Source organism: Oncorhynchus mykiss, chromosome 3 (assembly GCF_013265735.2).
Source record: "Oncorhynchus mykiss isolate Arlee chromosome 3, USDA_OmykA_1.1, whole genome shotgun sequence".
Lineage (NCBI taxonomy): Eukaryota > Metazoa > Chordata > Actinopteri > Salmoniformes > Salmonidae > Oncorhynchus > Oncorhynchus mykiss.
The window spans coordinates 14,463,231-14,483,856 of record NC_048567.1 but is presented as its reverse complement, the minus strand read 5'-3'; the positions used below and the strand labels follow the sequence as shown (position 1 = coordinate 14,483,856).

At 40.8% G+C, this 20,626-nt stretch overlaps 2 protein-coding genes across 2 annotated transcripts; one reads left to right on the top strand and one right to left on the bottom strand.

Annotated features, from left to right (window-relative positions):
* Positions 1-2,201: 2,201 nt before the first annotated feature.
* On the top strand, positions 2,202-8,175 carry LOC110510742 (sialic acid-binding Ig-like lectin 12). Its single transcript, XM_021591983.2, has 9 exons — positions 2,202-2,499; positions 2,736-2,796; positions 2,898-3,272; positions 3,370-3,417; positions 3,557-3,595; positions 6,973-7,075; positions 7,240-7,317; positions 7,460-7,541; positions 7,848-8,175. The coding sequence occupies exons 1-9, from the start codon at positions 2,434-2,436 to the stop codon at positions 7,920-7,922; spliced, it is 927 nt and encodes a 308-aa protein (XP_021447658.2). The 5' UTR covers positions 2,202-2,433; the 3' UTR covers positions 7,923-8,175.
* A 4,650-nt stretch (positions 8,176-12,825) lies between these two features.
* LOC110510729 (B-cell receptor CD22) lies at positions 12,826-15,764 on the bottom strand. Its single transcript, XM_021591976.2, has 5 exons — positions 15,436-15,764; positions 14,849-15,100; positions 14,508-14,741; positions 14,061-14,157; positions 12,826-13,926 (listed from the first exon to the last, which is right to left on the bottom strand). The coding sequence occupies exons 1-3, from the start codon at positions 15,650-15,652 to the stop codon at positions 14,665-14,667; spliced, it is 546 nt and encodes a 181-aa protein (XP_021447651.2). The 5' UTR covers positions 15,653-15,764; the 3' UTR covers positions 12,826-13,926; positions 14,061-14,157; positions 14,508-14,664.
* Between the last annotated feature and the right edge of the window lie 4,862 nt (positions 15,765-20,626).

The following is a 20,626-nucleotide window of genomic DNA, read 5'->3' as shown; positions in this document are numbered from 1 at the left end:
GCCACGGTTAAGGGCTGTTCTTACGCACAACGCAATGCGGAGTGCCTGGACACAGCCCCCTTAGCCGTGGTATATTGGCCATATATCACAAACCCCTGAGGTGCCTTATTGCTATTATAAACTGGTTACCAACGTAATTAGAGCAGTAAAAATACATGTTTTATCATACTCGTGGTATACGATCTGATACACCACGGCTGTCAGCCAATCAGCATTCAGGGCTTGAACAACCCATTTTGTAAATAACTATACTTCTGTCAAGAGGATGACTTTCTTTGCCATCAAGACAAAAGAGAGTATACAATAGTGAAACTAGATGCACCTGTTTAGATCTCTCCTATAGTTAACATTGGGGTTTGTGTCTGCCAACTGCAAAAAACTAAATTAAAACCCAAACAAGATAAAACCATTACCTTCTTGTTCCTTACAGCAACAAGAAGAGCCAAATAATTAGCATGTTGTATTATACCTAAAGTCAGATTTTATGGGTTGAATAGTGGAAGAATTTCATCCAGACAAGAGATTCAAAGAAGAAATTGACTACATTTGTCATTAAAGTCTTACCTTATGCCCCCAAATAGTACCGCAACAATTACAATAACCAACTTTACTTCCTTAACTTCCATTTCCTGTTGCTCTAGCTACACTGTTGAGGTAAAAAAAATATATATATAGATGAGTCAAACCCACTGTGGTTTCCAATGTAGGTTTTTGTGAGCAAATGTCAGTTGGTTGTGGATATCAGAAATATTTAATGTTTAAATCATTGACCTTGCAAAGGCCTAAAGAATAAAAAGTGGTTTTGTTTTTCTACTTTAAAAGTTCCAGAGAGGGGTGAGAGAAAGACAGAGAGGGGTGAGAGAAAGACAGAGAGGGGTGAAATATAGAGGGGTGAGAGAAAGACAGAGAGGGGTGGGAGAAAGACAGAAGGGGGTGAGAGAAAGACAGAAAGGGGTGAGAGAAAGACAGAGAGGGGTGAGAGAAAGACAGAGAGGGGTGAGCGATAAAGAGGTGAGAGAAAGACAAAGGCGTGAGAGATCGAGACAGGGATGAGAGAAAGGCAGAGAGAATATATGAGAAATGTTTTCTGCGTTCCTGATCATGCATCAGTTACACTCATACTCACTACCCCACAATCCCCACCCCGTGGCAGCCCCTCTCTAACATAATACCTAGCTAATACCTAATACCATGTTTTTCAGCATGACAAAATCTCTTCGGCAACCACAGGTTAGAGATGATTGTGTTTACAGTCCAAAACTGTATACCCTGGGTCATATCTCTCTTTCTCATATCTCCCTTACTGATAGAGTGAGAGAGAGAAAAACATCTGGGTCCTTGACAGTTGTGGGAATGTACATTTTTAGTTACCCATGGGTTCTGGGATCGAAGCCATAAGTTTCCTGACCGGTAAAATGTTATGTTTTTTAAACGTTCTGAGAACAGACGTGAAAATTTAGCCTGTTCTGGGAATGTTCATTTTTAGGGTACAGGGAGGTTCTGAGAACATTTCATCATGGAACCCTAAAAGATTTCCTGGGACATTTTATTAACATTCTGAGATCAAAAATGATAGGCTATTTGAAGGTAATTAAATAACATTCTGAGAACATTTTCAATAACACTGTTGGCTTAGTTTGGGTTAACTGTTTTGAACCCATGGAAATTCATTTGTTTAGGCATTTATTATTGTTGTGGCAAGGCATCGGTGAGATTCAAACCTATGATCTTCTGTTTTCTATTCATGGATTAGTCCACTGCGCCAACAGGATGTACAAACAGGCCCAATTTAAAAAATGTATTGTGGTTTTTATGGAAAGTTATCTTAATGTTCTGAGAACATGACGTTAAATAGAACCATGAGGAAAACCTGCAGAAAACATGCTGAAGTACTGAAACTCCCACCTAAGAAACATACGGTTCTCAAAATGTAATGTGCCATCTGGGTATCCTGCACCGTTCCCAGAATGTTGTGTTCAAAATAACCATAGGACAACCACACTCTCACCAAGCTCTAAGAAGGGGCAGCAGGCAGCCTAGTGGTTAGAGCGTTGGACTAGTAACCGAAAGGTTGCAAGATCAAATCCCCATGCTGACAAGGTCAAATCTGTCATTCTGCCTCTAAACAAGGGTAGTTAACATAGGCTGTCATTGAAAATAATAATTTGTTCTTAACTGACTTGCCTAGTTAAATAAAGGTAAAAGAAGAAACAATATGGTTCTCAGAACATTATGTGCTAGCTGTGTCTCAAGTAATTAGCCAACTTTCAGTTTTCACATTTACACTAAACTTCCTCAATTTGTATTGTTCAACCGCCATCATTGTTAAGTAACAGGAAATATACATGCAATACTTTTGACACCACTCTCGTTATAACTGCTTGTCACTCATTTTATTGGAAGCAGTTGGCTTTTAAGACATGTGCCGGTGCCATGGTCACTGCTGGTGTTTTCCTTGGACCTGTAGCCTCATGTTTTGGCACCTCTTTTCACAACACAGTGAGTATCCTCCGTAGATTTGAGTTTTTATTTTGTTGTTGCTGAACCAACATTATTTCCCAGTGCTTTACAGTCTGTGCTATGCTTGTTGGTCAGTGGTAATGTTGTATTTGGTTTGACACAATTATGATGGGAGCGCCATCTGACACCAGGTATCTTTAACACAACATAAACGATATTAGGAATCCGATGCGTCATTAGTTAGAGTTAACTTTCAAATCTCTCTGTTGGACCAGATGAGCCCATTGATGTGGATTGTGATGATGCTCATTTTGTCTCAGGCCTCTGGCACTAGTGGTATGTGAATCATTTTTACGTCAATATGCACTCAGTGTTTTCTTATGTTATGTCTAAACAACATGAACTGAATAATACTTTTGTCGTTAATTCAAACACAGGTGTGGTTTGGAAAGCTGATTACCCGAAAGTTGTTTTTACCAAATTGGGAGAAGATGTGACCATACCATGCAATGTTACCTATCCCCGGTCCCAATCTAAAGGGCCTATCCAAGCATACTGGAAACGCCAGGGAAATACTCAACTAAACATCAATGATAACGACAGGAATGAATTCCTCTATCACCCCAACAACACATTCGTCATCAAGAGTTTTCAAACCAGGACCAACCTGATAGGAAATATCACCAAGGGAAACTGCTCCCTGAAGATCAATATAATTCAACATGGCGACATTGGGCACTACTACTTGAGAATTGCCACTGGAGCCGACAACTATAGTTTTAAAATAGATCTTGTCTCCATTCAAATATCTGGTAAGCAGTAGAGGATGTAAAGTGCCTTTGTTCAGTGCAGTGTGTCATTCCTTTGATTTGGAGGAAACTAATCCCTACTGTATTTTTTTCCATTCAGGAACCTCCGGGACTATTTCAACCATACCAAAGGACATGTCAAACACAGGTGAAATACTCAGCTTAGAATTATCACGTACACACCGAATTTAAAATGTTGCTCTGAATCAGATATTGGTTTACTTTAGAAATGACTAGTGGACCTGACACAGTTGATAACAGCAATAACAATGTCTTTGTCTTCTCAGTTGATTCCACAACTACAGTCCCACTAGCCACCACAGAATGTAAGTAGACTCTAGTAGACACTGCTATATCTACAGTGCCTTCAGGAAGTATTCATACCCTTTGACTTATTCCACATGTTGTTGTGTTACAGCCTGAATTCAAAATGGATTCAATATTTTTTTCTCTCTCACCTATTTACACCACAGGAGGTTGGTGGCACCTTAATTTGGGAGCACAGGCTCGTGGTAATGACTGAAGCAGAATTAGTGGAATGGTATCAAACACATGGTTTCCATGTGTTTGATGCCATTCCATTTACTCCGTTCCAGCCATTATAATGAGCCATCCTCCCCTCAGCAGCCTCCACTGATCTACATAAAATACCCCATAGTGAGAAAGATAAAACATGTTTTTAGAAACGATTGAAAATTAAATAATGAAATAGCTTATTTACGTAAGTATTCACAACCCTGAGTCAATACATGTTATAATCAGCTTTGGCAGTGATTACAGCTGTGAGTCTTCCTGGGTAAGTCTCTAAGAGCTTTGCACACTTGAATTGTACAATATTTGCACATAGTTTTTTTTTATTCTTCAAGTACTGTCAAGTTGGTTGTTGATCATTGCTCTTGAAGCTAGGTGGCACTATTTGTATTTTTGGAAAAATAACATTCCCAAAGTAAACGGCCTATTTCTCAGCACCAAATGCCAGAATATGCATGTAATTGACAGCTTAGGATAGAAAACGCTCTAAAGTTTCCAAAACTGTAAAAATATTGTCTGTGAGTATAACATAACTGATATTGCAGGCGAAAGCCTGAGAAAAATCCAATCAGGAAGTGACTCTTATTTTGAAAGCTCTGTGTTCCTATGCATCCCCATTGACCATTGAAAGGGATATCAACCAGATTCCTTTTTCTATGGCTTCCCTAAGGTGTCTACAGCCTTTAGACATAGTTTCAGGCCTTTATTTTGAAGAATGAGCGTGAACGACCACATTACGTAAGTGGTCAGGTGGGGGCTCTCAGAGTGATTTTTGCGCAAAAGAGAGAGGCGGCCATTGTTCCTCCCAGTCCTAGTGAAAAGCCAACTGTCCCGGTTGATATATTATCGACTAGATATTTGAAAAACACCTTGAGGATTGATTATAACAAACGTTTGCCATGTTTCTGTCGATATTATGGATATAATTTGGAATTTTTGTCTGTGTTGTCGTGACCGCTATTTCCGGTGGATTCCTGGGCATAACGCACCAAACTAACGGAGGTATTTGGATATAAAAAAGATCTTTATGGAAAAAAGGAACATTTGCTGTCTAACTGGGAGTCTTGTGAGGGAAAACATTCGAAGATCATCAAAGGTAAACGGTTAATTTGATTGCTTTTCTGATTTTCGTGACCAAGCTTCCTGATGCTAAGTGTACATAATGCTATGTTAGGCTATCGATAAACTTACACAAACGTTTGTATTGCTTTCGCTGTAAGCATCATTTCAAAATCTGAGACGACAGGGTGATTAACAAAAGGCTAAGCTGTGTTTCGCTATATTTCACTTGTGATTTCATGAGTATTAATATTTTCTAGTAATATTTTTTTACTGTTGCGCTATTCTATTCAGCGTTGCTGATGACACATATACTGGATCCGGGATGAGTAGTTCTAAGAGGTTTTTAACAGACATTTTCAAGTCTTGCCATAGATTTTGGTAAGCAACTCCAGTGTAGATTTGGCCTTGTGTTTTAGGTTATTGTCCTGCTGAAAGGTGAATTTGTCTTCCCGTGTCTGTTGGAAAACAGACTGAACCAGGATTTCTTCTAGGATTTTGCCTGTGCTTATCTCCATTCCATTTATTTTTATTTAAAAAAAAAACTCCATAGACATTGCTCCATAGACATTGACAAGTATACCCATAACATGATGCATCCACCACCATGCTTGAACGTATGAAGAGTGGTACTCGGATTTGTGTTAGATTTGCCCAAAACATAATGTTTTGTATTCGGGACATAAATGTAACAAAAATAATAATAATTTGCCAACAGGATGCATGCTTTGGAATATTTTTATTCCATACATACTTCCTTCTTTTCACTCTGTCAGTTAGGTTAGTATTGTGGAGTAACTACAATGTTGTTGATCCATCCTCAGTTTTCTCATATCACAATCATTAAATTCTGTAATTGAAATCACTGTGTGGCCCATACATTTTCCATAGGCTTGAGGTCAGGGTTTTGTGATGGCCACTCCAATACCTTGACTTTGTTGTCCTTAATCCATTTTGCCACAACTTTGGAAGTATGCTTGGGGTCATTGTCCATTTGGAAGACCCATTTGCAACCAAGCTTTAACTTCCGGACTGATGTCTTGAGATGTTGCTTCAATATATCAACATAATTTTCCATCTTTTTGATGCCATCTATTTTGTGAAGTGCACCAGTCCCTCCTGCAGCAAAGCACCCCCACAACATGATGCTGCCACCCCCGTGCTTCACGTTGGGATGGTGTTCTTCGGCTTGCAAGCCTCCCCCTTTTTCTCCAAACATAACAATGGTCATTATGGCCAAACAGTTCTATTTTTGTTTAATCAGACCAGAGGACATTTCTCCAAAAAGTACGTTCTTTGTCCCAGTGTGCATTTTCAAACCGTAGTCTGGCTTTTTTATGGCAGTTTTGGAGCAGTGGCTTCTTCCTTGCTGAGCTGCCTTTCAGGTTATGTCGATATAGGACTCGTTTTACAGTGGATATAGATACTTTTGCTTTTGTTTCCTCCAGCATCTTCACACGGTCCTTTGCTGTTGTTCTGGGACTGATTTGCACTTTTCGCACCAAAGTACATTCATCTCTAGGAGACAGAACGCGTCTCCTTCCTGAGCAGTATGACGGCTGCGTGGTCCCATGGTGTTTATAGTTGCGTACTATTGTTTGTACAGATGAACGTGTTACCTTCAGTCGTTTGGAAATTGCTTCCAATGATGAACCAGACTTGGAGCTCTACAATTTTCTTTCTGAGGTTTTGGCTGATTTCTTTTGATTTTCCCATGATGTCAAGCAAAGAGTCACTGAGTTTGAAGGTAGGCCTTGAAATACATCCACAGGTACACCTCCAATTGCTCAAATTATGTCAGTTAGCCTATCAGAAGCTTCTAAAGCCATGACATAATTTTCTGGAATTTTCCAAGCTGTTTAAATGCACAGTCAACTTTGTGTGTGTAAACTTCTCACCCACTGGAATTGTGATACAGTGAGTTGTAAGTGAAATAATCTGTCTGTAAACAATTGTTGGAAAAATTACTTGTGTCGTGCACAATGTAGATGTCCTGACCGACTTGCCAAAACTATAGTTTGTTAACAAGGAATGTCTGGAGTGGTTGAAAAACAAGTTTTAATGACTGCAACCTAAGTGTATTCCTCAGTCCTAATCAGAATGTTTTTCACAGACGCGCTATCCACGGCCACATATATTGCCACCACGGTCCCAGTGGTTGCAGTTCTACTGGTTGCTGTATTGGGGATTGTTTGGTTCTTCATGTACAGGAAAAGGTGGGTCCGGTTGATGGGTGTCCCCAGAGGGATGCACTCCAGCTTGACTGACATTGATCCATTTCTATAGCAACATCTTGTCCTCTGCCTTATATTAGTCACTGCAGATACATTTTAAAGACATTTTTTTCACATTCACTAAAATAACTGAATTGATTTAATAGGTCCAGGGGTGTCACTAAGCAAGAGTCTGGATATTATGCTAATTTCACCATGACAACTCCAACGACCAAACCTGAAAGGTATGCTTAAAACTATGAAACATCCTTCAGTAAATTGCTAGTTTGACATATTTTGTTTTTTCTTCTGAATATTACTCTAAAATGTGTTCTTTGAGTTGACCTACAGTGTCAGTGAGATACTTGTCTTCCCCTATCTCCACAGAGTCAAAACTACAAAGAAGAAAGATGACACCCAAGTTCCTCCTCCAAAGGTCATTGATGAGCCCGTCTATGGCAACGTCCAGGTACATTACAGCACCCTGAGCAGATCTGTACTCTTTATAGTGATATCAACAGTCTAAATGTACTAAGTCATCATCTTTGGACATTATGGTCTTTACCTACTGGGCACACACTGGTTGACTCAACGTTGTTTCCATGTCATTTCAATGACATGACATTGAAGCAACGTGAAATAGACGTTGAGTTGACATCTGTGGCCAGTGGGTACTATATATGTTTACCATGTTGGCCATTTAGTGTTGTGCGCATAGCTTGATGATAGGGAAAGGGTTAACTTCCCTGCCTGATTTCTCCATTTCTCTTTACAGGGTCCAGACGATCCGATGGACAGTATGGATCAAATGGACAGTGTATATGCAAATGTAGATCATACAAAACAGTGATGAGGCTGCATCTCAGATATCAGCACTGCTTAATAATGCGAATGTGTGTGTGTGTGTGTTTTTATCTTGATTGTTTTCTTGTCAAAAGGCAGCTTACAGTGTCAGCCCTCATTTCTAGTATCCTGTTTGACTTTCACTTGGTTAGACAATAATATGTGCAGTTTGTTTGTTAAATGTAATATACATAATTCAGTATGTAACTATTTTTTAAAGGACTGGCTTTCAAATAAACATACTTACTGAGATGATATGCTACCGGTTGTTTGATTCAATCTATGTCAAAACATTTCACAAAAGCAGCTCACACAGTCCCATATTGAAAAGCATTCACAACTAAACGTAACATTTGTGCTGAGTTGGACAGAAACAATATATTGCCAGATTTATTTATTTTTTTAGACAAAGGCTTTCTGGGTAGTCATGAGTGAGTGAAGTCATACACACGAGATTCACTTGTCAAAGTGAATACATTTTTTGAGTTTTGATTGGTAGAGTTTTAAGTTTTATATGTTGCGTATGTGAACAAAAAGTATATAATAAGAAACTTTGCAGACAATAACTGCCACTGTTAGCTTTTTTTTCAGAGGGGATGCATATATAGGCCTTGATTTTGGTACTCAAATGCAAAGTCTCAGGGTAAGAGTGGGTGAAACTGTCATGTACTGTCATGTTGTCTTGTCTCTGTCCTTTCCCTTCACCCTGTCTCCCTCTGCTGGTCGTGTTAGGTTACCTTTTCTCCCCCGCTTTCCCCCAGCTGTCCCTTGTCTCCTCTAACTACCCATTCACCCCGTTCCCCACCTGTTCCCTTTTTTCCCTCTGATTAGGTCCCTATATCTCTCTCTGTTTCTGCTCCTGTCCTTGTCGGATTCTTGTTTGTTTGTGTCATTCATGCCTGAACCAGACTGTCGTCATGTTTGCTGTAACCTTGTCCTGTCCTGTCGGAATCTGCCGGTCCATCTGAGCCTACCCATGTTTGGTAATTAAAGAAGCTCTGTTTAAGTTGATTCGCTTTTGGGTCCTCATTCACGCACCGTAACAGAAACTCTGGCATATTACTGGACATGAACTAAGGAAACACAGAAAAGGTACCTCTGCGTTCTAATTTTTTTGGTTCAAACTCATACATTGTCTTCTGTGTTTGAGAGTGATTGAGAGCTTTTCCAATTGCTTTGGTTTTAGGATTTCATCTCTGGCATCGGTTTTAACACATTCCCTCTCTTTTCTTCCACAGTCACCTGTGATGGAGATCAAACTGCTGTTTCATATTTTGCTGTTATACGGTATCTCCTTAAAACCTCTTAAGGATCGGACTCTTTTTTTTCCAATTTTTATCTAAAATGACGTACCCAAATCTAACTGCCTGTAGCTCAGGACCTGAAGCAAGGATATGCATATTCTTGATACTGTTTGAAAGGAAACACTTTGAAGTTTGTGGAAATGTAAAATTAATGTAGGAGAATATGACATGTTAGATCTGGTAAAAGATACTATTATCATTATTATTATACATTTTTTCATAATCTTTGAAATGCAAGCAAAAGGCCAGAATGTATTATTCCAGTTTAAGCACAATTTTGGCCACTAAATGGCAGCAGTGTATGTGCAAAGTTTTAGACTGATCCAATGAACCATTGCATTTATGTTCAAAATGTTGTATCAAGTCTGCCCAAACGTACCTAATTGGTTTATTAATACATTTTTAAGTTCATAACTGTGCACTCTCCTCAAACAATAGCATGTTATTCTGTGCAGTTAGATGAACAAGAATTTAAGCTTTCTGCCCATATCAGATATGTCTGTCCTTGTCACACCCTGATCTTTTCACCTGTCCTTGTGCCTGTCTCCACCCCACTCCAGGTGTCACCCATCTTCCCTGCTATCCCCTGTGTTTTTATACCTGTGTCGTCTGTCTGTCTGTGCCAGTTCGCCTTGTTTGCCAAGTCAACCAGCGTTTTTCTCTGAGCTCCTGTTTTTCCCATTCTGTGTTTTTCTCTCGTCCTCATGGTTCTGAATTTATTGAAAATAAATCATCAAAATAATTTATTTTAACTCTTGATTGACTTGAGGCCAATGACTGCTCCAGTAATCCATGGGGTCCAGTCTCAGGTCAGCAGACGTCCCATGTATCCTGTACATTCAGGTACCCTCCCACATGGACACACATCACAGACTATGGAGGCTTCTGATAAACCCTCTCCTGGTGGGGGAAGGTCAACTGAATCTACAACCTACAGGAGAACACCAGGTGGCCCCAGAGTTTGCACCCAGATCCTGGGAGACCTGAACAAGGGAAACTGCATCCTGAGTATTGATAATGTTCAGCGCGATGACGTTTTACCGTTCTGTTTCAGGACTGACATGCCAGAGTACAACCAGTTCTCCTATGTTAGTAACATGGTTTGCATCAATGTGAAAGCTGGGTAGGCCAATGTTAATTTGGTTGAGGATTTTTTGGCTATCTATATCCTGTTGAATTGTTGAATGTGGCTTATTAAATGTGCCTTTCAAAAGACCATATATCAGTCTTTGACTAACTGTTCAATGAATGCTTTTCTTCCGTGTCATGCTGTCCAATCCCCCCTTTCTGTCAGTGAGGGAGGAGGTGAAGGAGGGGGAGGAGGTATCCGTCTCCTGCTCTGTGTCTCACTCCTGCCCATCTGATCCCCCTCTCCTCACCTGGAGCCACTCTGGAACACCCAGCATCCAACCACAGCAGCATACCAAGGGCCAGTGGGAGGTGACATCATCCATGACCTTTACCCCCGCCATCACTGGTAACAACCAACCTCTGGACAGTGAACCGCTCAAAGACTCATTGTCAAATGTCACTCTCTATGTCAAAGTCCTATATAGTACAAATGAGAGTGGTTATATTTCCTGACAATGTTGCTCCAAACCAAGTGGCGTGGCAGCTTTTGGGCTGAACAAACAAACTCATGATTGTTGTTTGTGGGAAAGAATGACCCAGTCAGTGGCTCATCTGCGTTGTCAGTGGCGATTTTAGCATGTACATCTTGGTGGGGCAAACAAACAAAACATTTTTTTTTAGGATGCATGCCAGCAAAGCCTCTACACAACACAAAACCCCTAAACATTAGATTAATTGCACTATAATGGTGACAAACGGTGCCCACAAGCTTTTAGGGCCTACATAAAGCTGCCCCAACAGCAGAGTTCCAAAAGCAGTCCACAAACCTTACCACTGCTACACCTGGCTATCAGCGGAGCCTTGTCTGGCAGCGAAACAGTTAATTCAGCCTTATTTACTGCCTTAAAAAAACATAGCTGATATGGTTGACTTAAACAAATGTGGTTTCTACTGACAATTGAGATGTACAAACTATGGCAAGCGGATAAGAGGCAATCCGTAATTTCGAATAAGACATTAATGAGCGAGCTAGGTCGAACGTAGTCAATATGGCTATTTGTTCAGCCCTTTTGAAATGTACAGCGACAGAAATCAGAACATGGGCCGTTCTTACAGTGTTCTCCCTAAGTCAGAACCGTAGGATAAATAAATGGGGCATATAAGTAGACAATGAAATCTCTTACAATATTCAATAATTTCATTTCTCTAAAACAGATTATAGGCTACAAAAAAAACAAGGTTGAATCATGATGACGTCAGTGATCTTCAGATCGTAACTCTAGAAAGAGGCCCAAGTTCTGACTTACAATTCCGAGTTTGATGACCGTTCAAAATGTATTTACTCAGTCGGAGCTTGTTTTTTCCTGAGTTCCCAGTTGTCTTGAACTCACTGAAGTCAGATTTCCCAGTTCCGAGTTAACAGTTGTTTTGAGCGCGGCAGAAATCATGCTTGATTGACAGAATGCCCCCCCCCCCCCCACCACCACTGAGCTAGGCTGAAACACATGCATTTTGGAGCTGCCTTTCTCAAGGAATCAAAAAAAGACCATGGTTGCATGCGGCTTAACTAACTCAATGATTATGATTATTTATTATGTTTAACATTGTTTGCAAACTGATATGTGACATGTATTAAAAAAAAAACACCCGATATAACATTTGCTAAACTATGTACGTGACCAATACATTTTGACCAGACCGAAGCCCTCTACTGCACTGCCGTCAACACAGAGGGACATGGGTGCTCCAGACAATGGACAATCACGGTAGATTGTAAGTACCAAGCATTTATAACTTATATTCCAAAGTTTCTCCTTTAGTCAGGTAGAGTCAGGTAGAGTTGACAAGCACTTCCTATAATTGGATACACACATTCACGTTTCTCATTAGTTTTGGTTGTCATGCCAAGTTAACAGGGGTAAACCTATTCCCCCTCAGGGGAATAGGGTTTGGCATGGGTCCTCAGATCATCAAAAGGTTCTACAGCTGCACCATCGAGAGCACTGGTTGCATCACTGCCTGGTATGGCAACAGCTCGGCCTCCGACCGCAAGGCACTACAGAGGGTAGTGCAAACAGCCCAGTACATCACTGGGGCCAAGCTTCCTGCCATCCAGGACCTCTATAACAGGCAATGTCAGAGGAAGACCCTAAAGATTGTCAGACTCCAGCCACCCTAGTCATAGACTGTTCTCTCTGCTACCACACGGCAAGCGGTAGCGGAGCGCCAAGTCTAGGTCCAAGAGGCTTCTAAACAGCTTCTACCCCCAGGCCATAAGACTCCTGAACATCTAGTCAAATGGCTACCCAGACTATTCACATTGCTGCCCCCCCCCCTCTCCACACCACTGCCACTCTCTGTTGTCATCTATGCATAGTCACTTTAATTAACTCTACCTACATGTACATACTACCTCAACTAACCGGTGCCCCAGCACATTGACTCGGCAATGTGTATATGTTATATATATGTATATGTTATGTATATGTTATTTTTTACTGCTCCTCTTTAATTACTTGTTACTTTTATCTCTTATTCTTATCCGTATTTTTTTAAACTGCGCTGCTGGTTAGGCGCATGTGACTAATAAAATGTGATTTGATTTGATTTCCTGAAGATCACCGTAATTGGGGAAGTTCCAGAGTTATCGTAGCTCATTGCAGTTCTGAAGTGGTCTGTAAAAATATGCTGTGTGGCTATAAACAAATGGTCCATATTCTCCCAACAGACCTTCCAGAAAAATATGCAGATTACTCGGGCTGAACCAACGAAACCACACGTTTGACTTGTCAACCTCTACAGTTTTAGTGGAGGGGGAGTTTGAAGATAAGGACACTTTCCTGCACTCCCAGGAATTAGTATGGGGAGGCCTTTCTCACAAAATACATTGAATACATTTAAATGTTTCTATGCCTTTCAAATCATATGAAGGATTTGTTCCAAAACATGTTTTGTGAAACTTTCTTTTTCTTCTCCAGATGTAATAATGTATACAGAGCTACAATCAGAACCTAATAACAATGAATAATTGTCTGTATTTGGATTTGTATGCCCGTGGCCGATATGTTCTTATAGAGAGGGTCAAGAAAGCTGACAAAATCAGTGAAATAGCTCAAACCCCATGGAAATAAACAGACGTTGAAAATCTCAATAAATGAAAGGGGAACCCCAAGTGGAGAAACACTGAAAGTTCCACACTCGTAATCTATCCTCAGATTACACTCAAGACACAATTTCAACAGACAGCTGGGGAATTGGGAAACAATCTATCGTTAAATACTGGTTGATTTATTGTGCATATTAAACATCTTGTAAAAACTCTTCTGAATCACCCAAGCCATAGATGATAAACAAATGCCTTGTGAAAGCCATAACACAAAGCCACAGCCCAAATAAGAATGTACCATATTCATTAGCCATAAGAACCATAAAGCTACATCAAGCTAACAAATATAAGCAGTCACCTGTTCTGCTACATTGGGTTAAAATGTTAATATTTTACTGGAACCTTTGACAGACTGAGTACCACTGCCTCTGGGCCAGCTGACTTCCACATGCTTCCTGTTGTGTTCACACGTTACCATAGAATGCATCATCTCCACCATCACACTCGTATGGGTCGCCATCCTCTTCAGTCTACAGGAAACCGGATCAGAGATACTATCATCAACAACACCTCTATTGTTTTTTATATCATTTTTATTTAGAGCAAACTTTTCTCAGATCTCTACAGCAGCTGTAAATGTCTGCAGTAGAACCACAGTACATACCTCCAAAAAATACCTTGATGTTGAGGGATCTGAGGAAGCACACTTTGATGCATCAATGTCCTGCTTGCTGGTTACTGGCTGGTCACAATGACTCCCGCTGATTAAAAAAACAATGCCAAGGTGAACAAACAGAACAAAACAGCTAAAAACAAACACAAATCTGCGAAGCTCACTCCAAAAAGTAATACTAGAGTAATTTACACCTTCTTGTTCAATACGCAAGCTGACATGGAAATTAGTATTACTACCACCACTAATGCAGCAATACCAATTGAAACGTACAGCATCAACATCTTATCTGTCCAAAAACAAATAAATATTATTTATTAATGTACCAATGATATCCTTTATGATGTTAATATAGTATGTAATACTTCATTTATGATGCACTTCTCCCACTGTTTCCTTTACCATTTGTGGACACAGTGAAGGACAAGGTGATATTACCCTGTGTGTTGCTGGCATGGCAGTGGATGGTCTCGGAGAAGCCTAGTGCCCTCTGTAGGATCACCATGGTAACTGACCCTTGCATCTCCACCTTGGTACTGGGCAAGATGGGCAGGGGTCCAGCCGGAAGAGACCACTCCACGGTGGCGGTGGGCTCCTAATCCACAATGCACAGACAGGTTACGATGGAGACGTCTGAAGTGCAGGCAGAGCCCACTTTGATCTCAGGGGGGTCTGGGATGAGGATGATAAACATTGGTTTCAAATGAAGAGTATTGTCTTCATATTATATACACAGAAAGGACATGATCCATATTAACAGAAGGGCAGCATCTACTTACACTCTACATTGAGCTTCAGTGGGTTGGAGTGACCTTGTCCCTCTGTGTTGATGGCAGTGCAGAAGAGGGCTTCAGTGAGTCTGGTCACATTCTCCAGTGTGATGGTAGGTCCAGTGGTGGGCAGAGGTCCTCTACTGTTGTGCCAGCGGTAGCTGTGGGCAGCAGGGTTACTGTCACTGGAGCATCTCAGCTCCACAGAGTCTCCTTCCTTCACACTGGACACTCCCTCCACCTTCACATCCACTGGGGCATCTATGAATAACAACATTGGTAAGAATTCTATTACTATGTAATAAACATCTTAGGACAAATTCAATGGATCAACCACATGCTTTCAATCTATTTAGATTTCAAAATGGAAGTTTTCCAAATCCAGGCTGTGGAAAAAGTGCATGTTTCCTTTTAAAATAAGTTTAATTCTAGTAGAAAAAACGAAGGAATGGATGTGCTGCTAAGGTACACAATAACAGATGTTGGTTGATTCGAGTTTAACTTTTGTCATTTGCGCAGAAGTATTCTGTTTTCAAAGAAGTGAAAGTGTAAATCTACCATACAGTGTTGTTAACACACAGGTGTGGTCCACTTACATTTGACATTGAGAGTTTTCAAACGTTTCACTGTCTTCCCTCCCCTGTATGCTGCTGTGCAGACCAGAGACTGGTTGTGATCAGTGCTGCTGGGAGTAAAGTTCAGGGATGACATCACTTCCCACTGGACATTGGTCAGCTGCTGTGATTGGACACTGGGTGTTCCGGAGTGGCTCCAGGTTAGGAGAGGGGAATCAGATGGGCAGGAGTGAGACATAGAGCAGAAGGCAGAAACCACTTCCCCCACCTTCACCTCCTCCCTCACTGACAGAAAGGGGGGGGTCTGGAGAGCCTGCAATCATCGAAGAGAAGAGAACAGTTATTGCAGTTCTTTTGAGGTGTGCCTCCACCTGTTCTTGGGTCTGTACTTTCAGCCCAATAATTTAAATTAACAAGAAGCTATTGCTATCATTAGGGTAAATAATGTGATACTATAATACAACATTTTAAATTATCCTTGTGAATTCTTCCCTTGGGAACTTACTGCTCACTGCAATGGAGACCGTGTCATCTTTGTATGTATACTTGTCATGGTCTTTGATTTCAATCCTGAAAGTAAACGGTCCTTTGTCACTGCGATGGAGGGGGTCGATTCTGAGAGAGCAGTTCTTCTGCCGGAGGTCGCCCATCAGCTCTGTACGACCCCTGGAGTCTTTGATGATGCTGGAGCTGTCTGGATGGTATATAACTTCATAGGTGTCTTTTAACCAGATGCCAGTTAATTTGGAGGGCTTCTTCTCTGGTTTTGGGTAGTTGAATGAGCATGGAATCATGATGCATGAGCCCTGCAGGCCGAACACTGAGCTGGGCACCTCAGCAGTCCATGACGAGGCATCAACTCCCATCACTCAAAGAGCAGTGGGAAACAAAAGGTGTTGGACAGTTAGACATTCAACTGACCACACTGGTTAGTTTTAATAAATTCATATCACATACTATGTACAGTATACAGTTGAAGTCTGAAGTTGACATCCACCTTAGCCAAATACATTTAATCTCAGTTTTTCCACAATTCCTGACATTTAATCCTAGTATAAATATCCTGTCTTAGGTCAGTTAGGATCACCACTTTATTTTTAGAATGTGAAATGTCAGAATAATAACAGAGAGAATGATTTATTTCAGGTTTTATTTATTTCTTCACATTCCCAGTGGGTCAGAAGTTCACATACACTCAACTGGTATTTGGTAGCAATGCCTTTAAATTGTTTAACTTGGGTCAAACATTTCAGCTAGCCTTCCACAACCTTCCCACAATAAGCCCATTCCTCCTGACAGAGCTGGTGTAACTGAGTCAGGTTTGTAGACCTCCTTGCTCGCACACGCTTTTCAGTTCTCTGAAACATTTTCTATGGGATTAAGGTCAGGGTTTTGTGATGGCCACTCCAATACCTTGACTTTGTTGTCCTTAAGCCATTTTGCCACAACTTTGTAAGTATGCTTGGGGTCATTGTCCATTTGGAAGACCCATCTGCGACCAAGCTTTAACTTCCTGACTGATGTCTTGATGTTGCTTCAATATAGCCACAATTTCCTTTCCTCATAATGCCATCTATTTTGTGAAGTGCACCAGTCCCACCTGCAGCATACCACCCCCACAACATGATGCTGCCACCCCCGTGCTTCACGGTTGGAATGGTGTTCTTTGGCTTGCAACCCTCCCCCTTTTCCTCCAAACATAATGATGGTCATTATGGTCAAACAGTTCTATTTTTGTTTCATCAGACCAGAGGACATTTCTCCAAAAAGTACGATCTTTGCCTCCATGTGCAGTTGTAAACCGTAGTCTGTCTTTTTTATGGCGATTTTGGAGCAGCGGCTTCTTCCTTGCTGAGCGGCCTTTCAGGTTATGTCGATATAGGCCTTGTTTTACTGTGGATATAGATACTTTTGTACCCGTTTCCTCCAGCATCTTCACAAGGTCCTTTGCTGTTGTTCTGGGATTGATTTGCACTTTTTGCACCAAAGTATGTATGTATATCTCTAGGAGACAGAAAGCATAGTCTCCTGAGCGGTATGACGGCTGTGTGTTCCCATGGTGTTTATACTTGCATACTATTGTTTGTACAGATGAATGTGGTACCTTCAGGTGTTTGGAAATTTCTCCCAGGAATGAACCAGACTTGTGGAGGTCTACAGTTTTCTTTCTGAGGTCTTGGCTGATTTCTTTGGAATTTCCCATGATGTCAAGCAAAGAGTCACTGAGTTTGAAGGTAGGCCTTGAAATACATCCACAGGTACACCTCCAATTGACTCAAATTATGTCAATTAACCTATCAGAAGCTTCTAAAGCCATTACATTATTTTCAGAAATGTTCCTAGCTGTTTAAAGGCACAGTCAACTTAGTTTATGTAAACTTCTGACCCACTGGAATTGTGATACAGTGAATTATAAGTTAAATAATGTGTCTGTAAACAATTGTTGGAGAAATTAATTGTGTCATGCACAAAGTAGATGTCCTAATCGACTTGCCAAAACTATAGTTTGTTAACAAGAAATGTCTGGAGTGGTTGAAAAACAAGTTTTATTGACTCCAACCTAAGTGTATGTTTAACTTCCGACTTCAACTGTATATGCCATACCTCCAAGCCAGTGAGTAAGAAAATGCCATTGTAATTTTTCAACAACAAAAAAAGTTGCTCTCCATAGAATATTTAAGATGACATTACTTTTAATGTCTGAAATCCAATGACTTACTCACTTTTATCTTTCTTGCTGTAGCCTGATAACCACCCTCCTTCAGAGACTAAGGGAATTGACATATAAAGGAAACATTACCATCCTGCTTTCACATCTAACGTGATTTTTTTATTTTTGAAATTCACGCATTTTGTTTTTGACTGAAGTTAACTCTTCCCTTGAGGGGTAACCCCCTAAAATGTAATGTCTTCGACATTATTTTTTCACATTGCCAAACTCAAAGGTTTTCAGAAGCAAAAGGTGAATTCTCTTGAAATTAGCATAAACTAATTTAAGACTGTTACTGTACCTTTCCTCCATGTTAACTTTAGTCAGGGCTATTACTCACATTCAGCTAAAACCCACATGATTAAATCAAACTTTTTGTCATATGCATTGCAATTCACAATTTCCTTCAAACAATGGACTTGTGATCAAGTCTTTCACATCCTGTAATGTACCGTAATTCTAATACAGTGCATTGCGAAAGTATTCGGCCCCCTTGAACTTTACGACCTTTTGCCACATTTCAGGCTTCAAACATAAAGATATAAAACTGTATTTTTTTGTGAAGAATCAACAACAAGTGGGACACAATCATGAAGTGGAACGACATTTATTGGATATTTCAAACTTTTTTAACAAATCAAAAACTGAAAAATTGGGCGTGCAAAATTATTCAGCCCCTTTTCTTTCAGTGCAGCAAACTCTCTCCAGAAGTTCAGTGAGGATCTCTGAATGATCCAATGTTGACCTAAATGACTAATGATGATAAATACAATCCACCTGTGTGTAATCAAGTCTCCGTATAAATGCACCTGCACTGTGATAGTCTCAGAGGTCCGTCAAAAGCGCAGAGAGCATCATGAAGAACAAGGAACACACCAGGCAGGTCCGAGATACTGTTGTGAAGAAGTTTAAAGCCGGATTTGGATACAAAAAGATTTCCCAAGCTTTAAACATCCCAAGGAGCACTGTGCATGCGATAATATTGAAATGGAAGGAGTATCAGACCACTGCAAATCTACCAAGACCTGGCCGTCCCTCTAAACTTTCAGCTCATACAAGGAGAAGACTGATCAGAGATGCAGCCAAGAGGCCCATGATCACTCTGGATGAACTGCAGAGATCTACAGCTGAGGTGGGAGACTCTGTCCATAGGACAACAATCAGTCGTATATTACACAAATCTGGCCTTTATGGAAGAGTGGCAAGAAGAAAGCCATTTCTTAAAGATATCCATAAAAAGTGTTGTTTAAAGTTTGCCACAAGCCACCTGGGAGACACACCAAACATGTGGAAGAAGGTGCTCTGGTCAGATGAAACCAAAATTGAACTTTTTGGCAACAATGCAAAACGTTATGTTTGGCGTAAAAGCAACACAGCTGAACACACCATCCCCACTGTCAAACATGGTGGTGGCAGCATCATGGTTTGGGCCTGCTTTTCTTCAGCAGGGACAGGGAAGATGGTTAAAATTGATGGGAAGATGGATGGAGCCAAATACAGGACCATTCTGGAAGAAAACCTGATGGAGTCTGCAAAAGACCTGAGACTGGGACGGAGATTTGTCTTCCAACAAGACAATGATCCAAAACATAAAGCAAAATCTACAATGGAATGGTTCAAAAATAAACATATCCAGGTGTTAGAATGGCCAAGTCAAAGTCCAGACCTGAATCCAATCGAGAATCTGTGGAAAGAACTGAAAACTGCTGTTCACAAATGCTCTCCATCCAACCTCACTGAGCTCGAGCTGTTTTGCAAGGAGGAATGGGAAAAAAATTCAGTCTCTCGATGTGCAAAACTGATAGTGACATACCCCAAGCGACTTACAGCTGTAATCGCAGCAAAAGGTGGCGCTACAAAGTATTAACTTAAGGGGGCTGAATAATTTTGCACGCCCAATTTTTCAGTTTTTGATTTGTTAAAAAAGTTTGAAATATCCAATAAATGTCATTCCACTTCATGATTGTGTCCCACTTGTTGTTGATTCTTCACAAAAAAATACAGTTTTATATCTTTATGTTTGAAGCCTGAAATGTGGCAAAAGGTCGCAACGTTCAAGGGGGCCGAATACTTTCGCAAGGCACTGTATATCTCTGTGCCAGTTCGTCTTGTGTGTTTTCCAAGTCAACCAGCGGTTTTCCAGTTCTCCTTTTTGCTATTCTCCTTTTTCTAGTCCTCCCGGTTTTGACCCTTGCCTGTTTCTGGACTCTGTACCCATCTGCCTGACCTTTCTGCCTGCCTTGACCATGAGTCGGTCTGCCACTCTGTACCTCCTGGACTGTGATCTGGTTTTGACCTTTTGCCTGTCCACGACCATTCTCTTGAATACTCCTTTATAGATTAATTAACACTAAGACTCCAACCATCTGCCTCCTGTGTCTGCATCTGGGTCTCGCCTTGTGTCAGGATAGTACGAACTGGCCATGACAGACCCAGCAGACTTGGACCAGCTCCGCCACGCTGTCTCCCTGCAGGGAGCCACCATTGGGAGACATGAGGAGT

Excerpts from the sequence above, each read along its gene's own strand:
- LOC110510729 (XM_021591976.2), bottom strand. The coding sequence starts at position 15,652 with ATGTCTCACTCCTGCCCATCTGATTCCCCTCTCCTAACCTGGAGCCAC. Across the intron at positions 15,101-15,435 it reads GAAAACTCTCAATGTCAAAT|ATGCCCCAGTGGATGTGAAG; the intron begins GTAAGTGGACCA and ends TGTTATTCATAG. Across the intron at positions 14,742-14,848 it reads ACTGAAGCTCAATGTAGAGT|ACCCCCCTGAGATCAAAGTG; the intron begins GTAAGTAGATGC and ends TCCTCATCCCAG.
- LOC110510742 (XM_021591983.2), top strand. The coding sequence starts at position 2,434 with ATGGTCACTGCTGGTGTTTTCCTTGGACCTGTAGCCTCATGTTTTGGC. Across the intron at positions 3,596-6,972 it reads CCCACTAGCCACCACAGAAT|ACGCGCTATCCACGGCCACA; the intron begins GTAAGTAGACTC and ends TGTTTTTCACAG. Across the intron at positions 7,076-7,239 it reads TTCTTCATGTACAGGAAAAG|GTCCAGGGGTGTCACTAAGC; the intron begins GTGGGTCCGGTT and ends TTGATTTAATAG.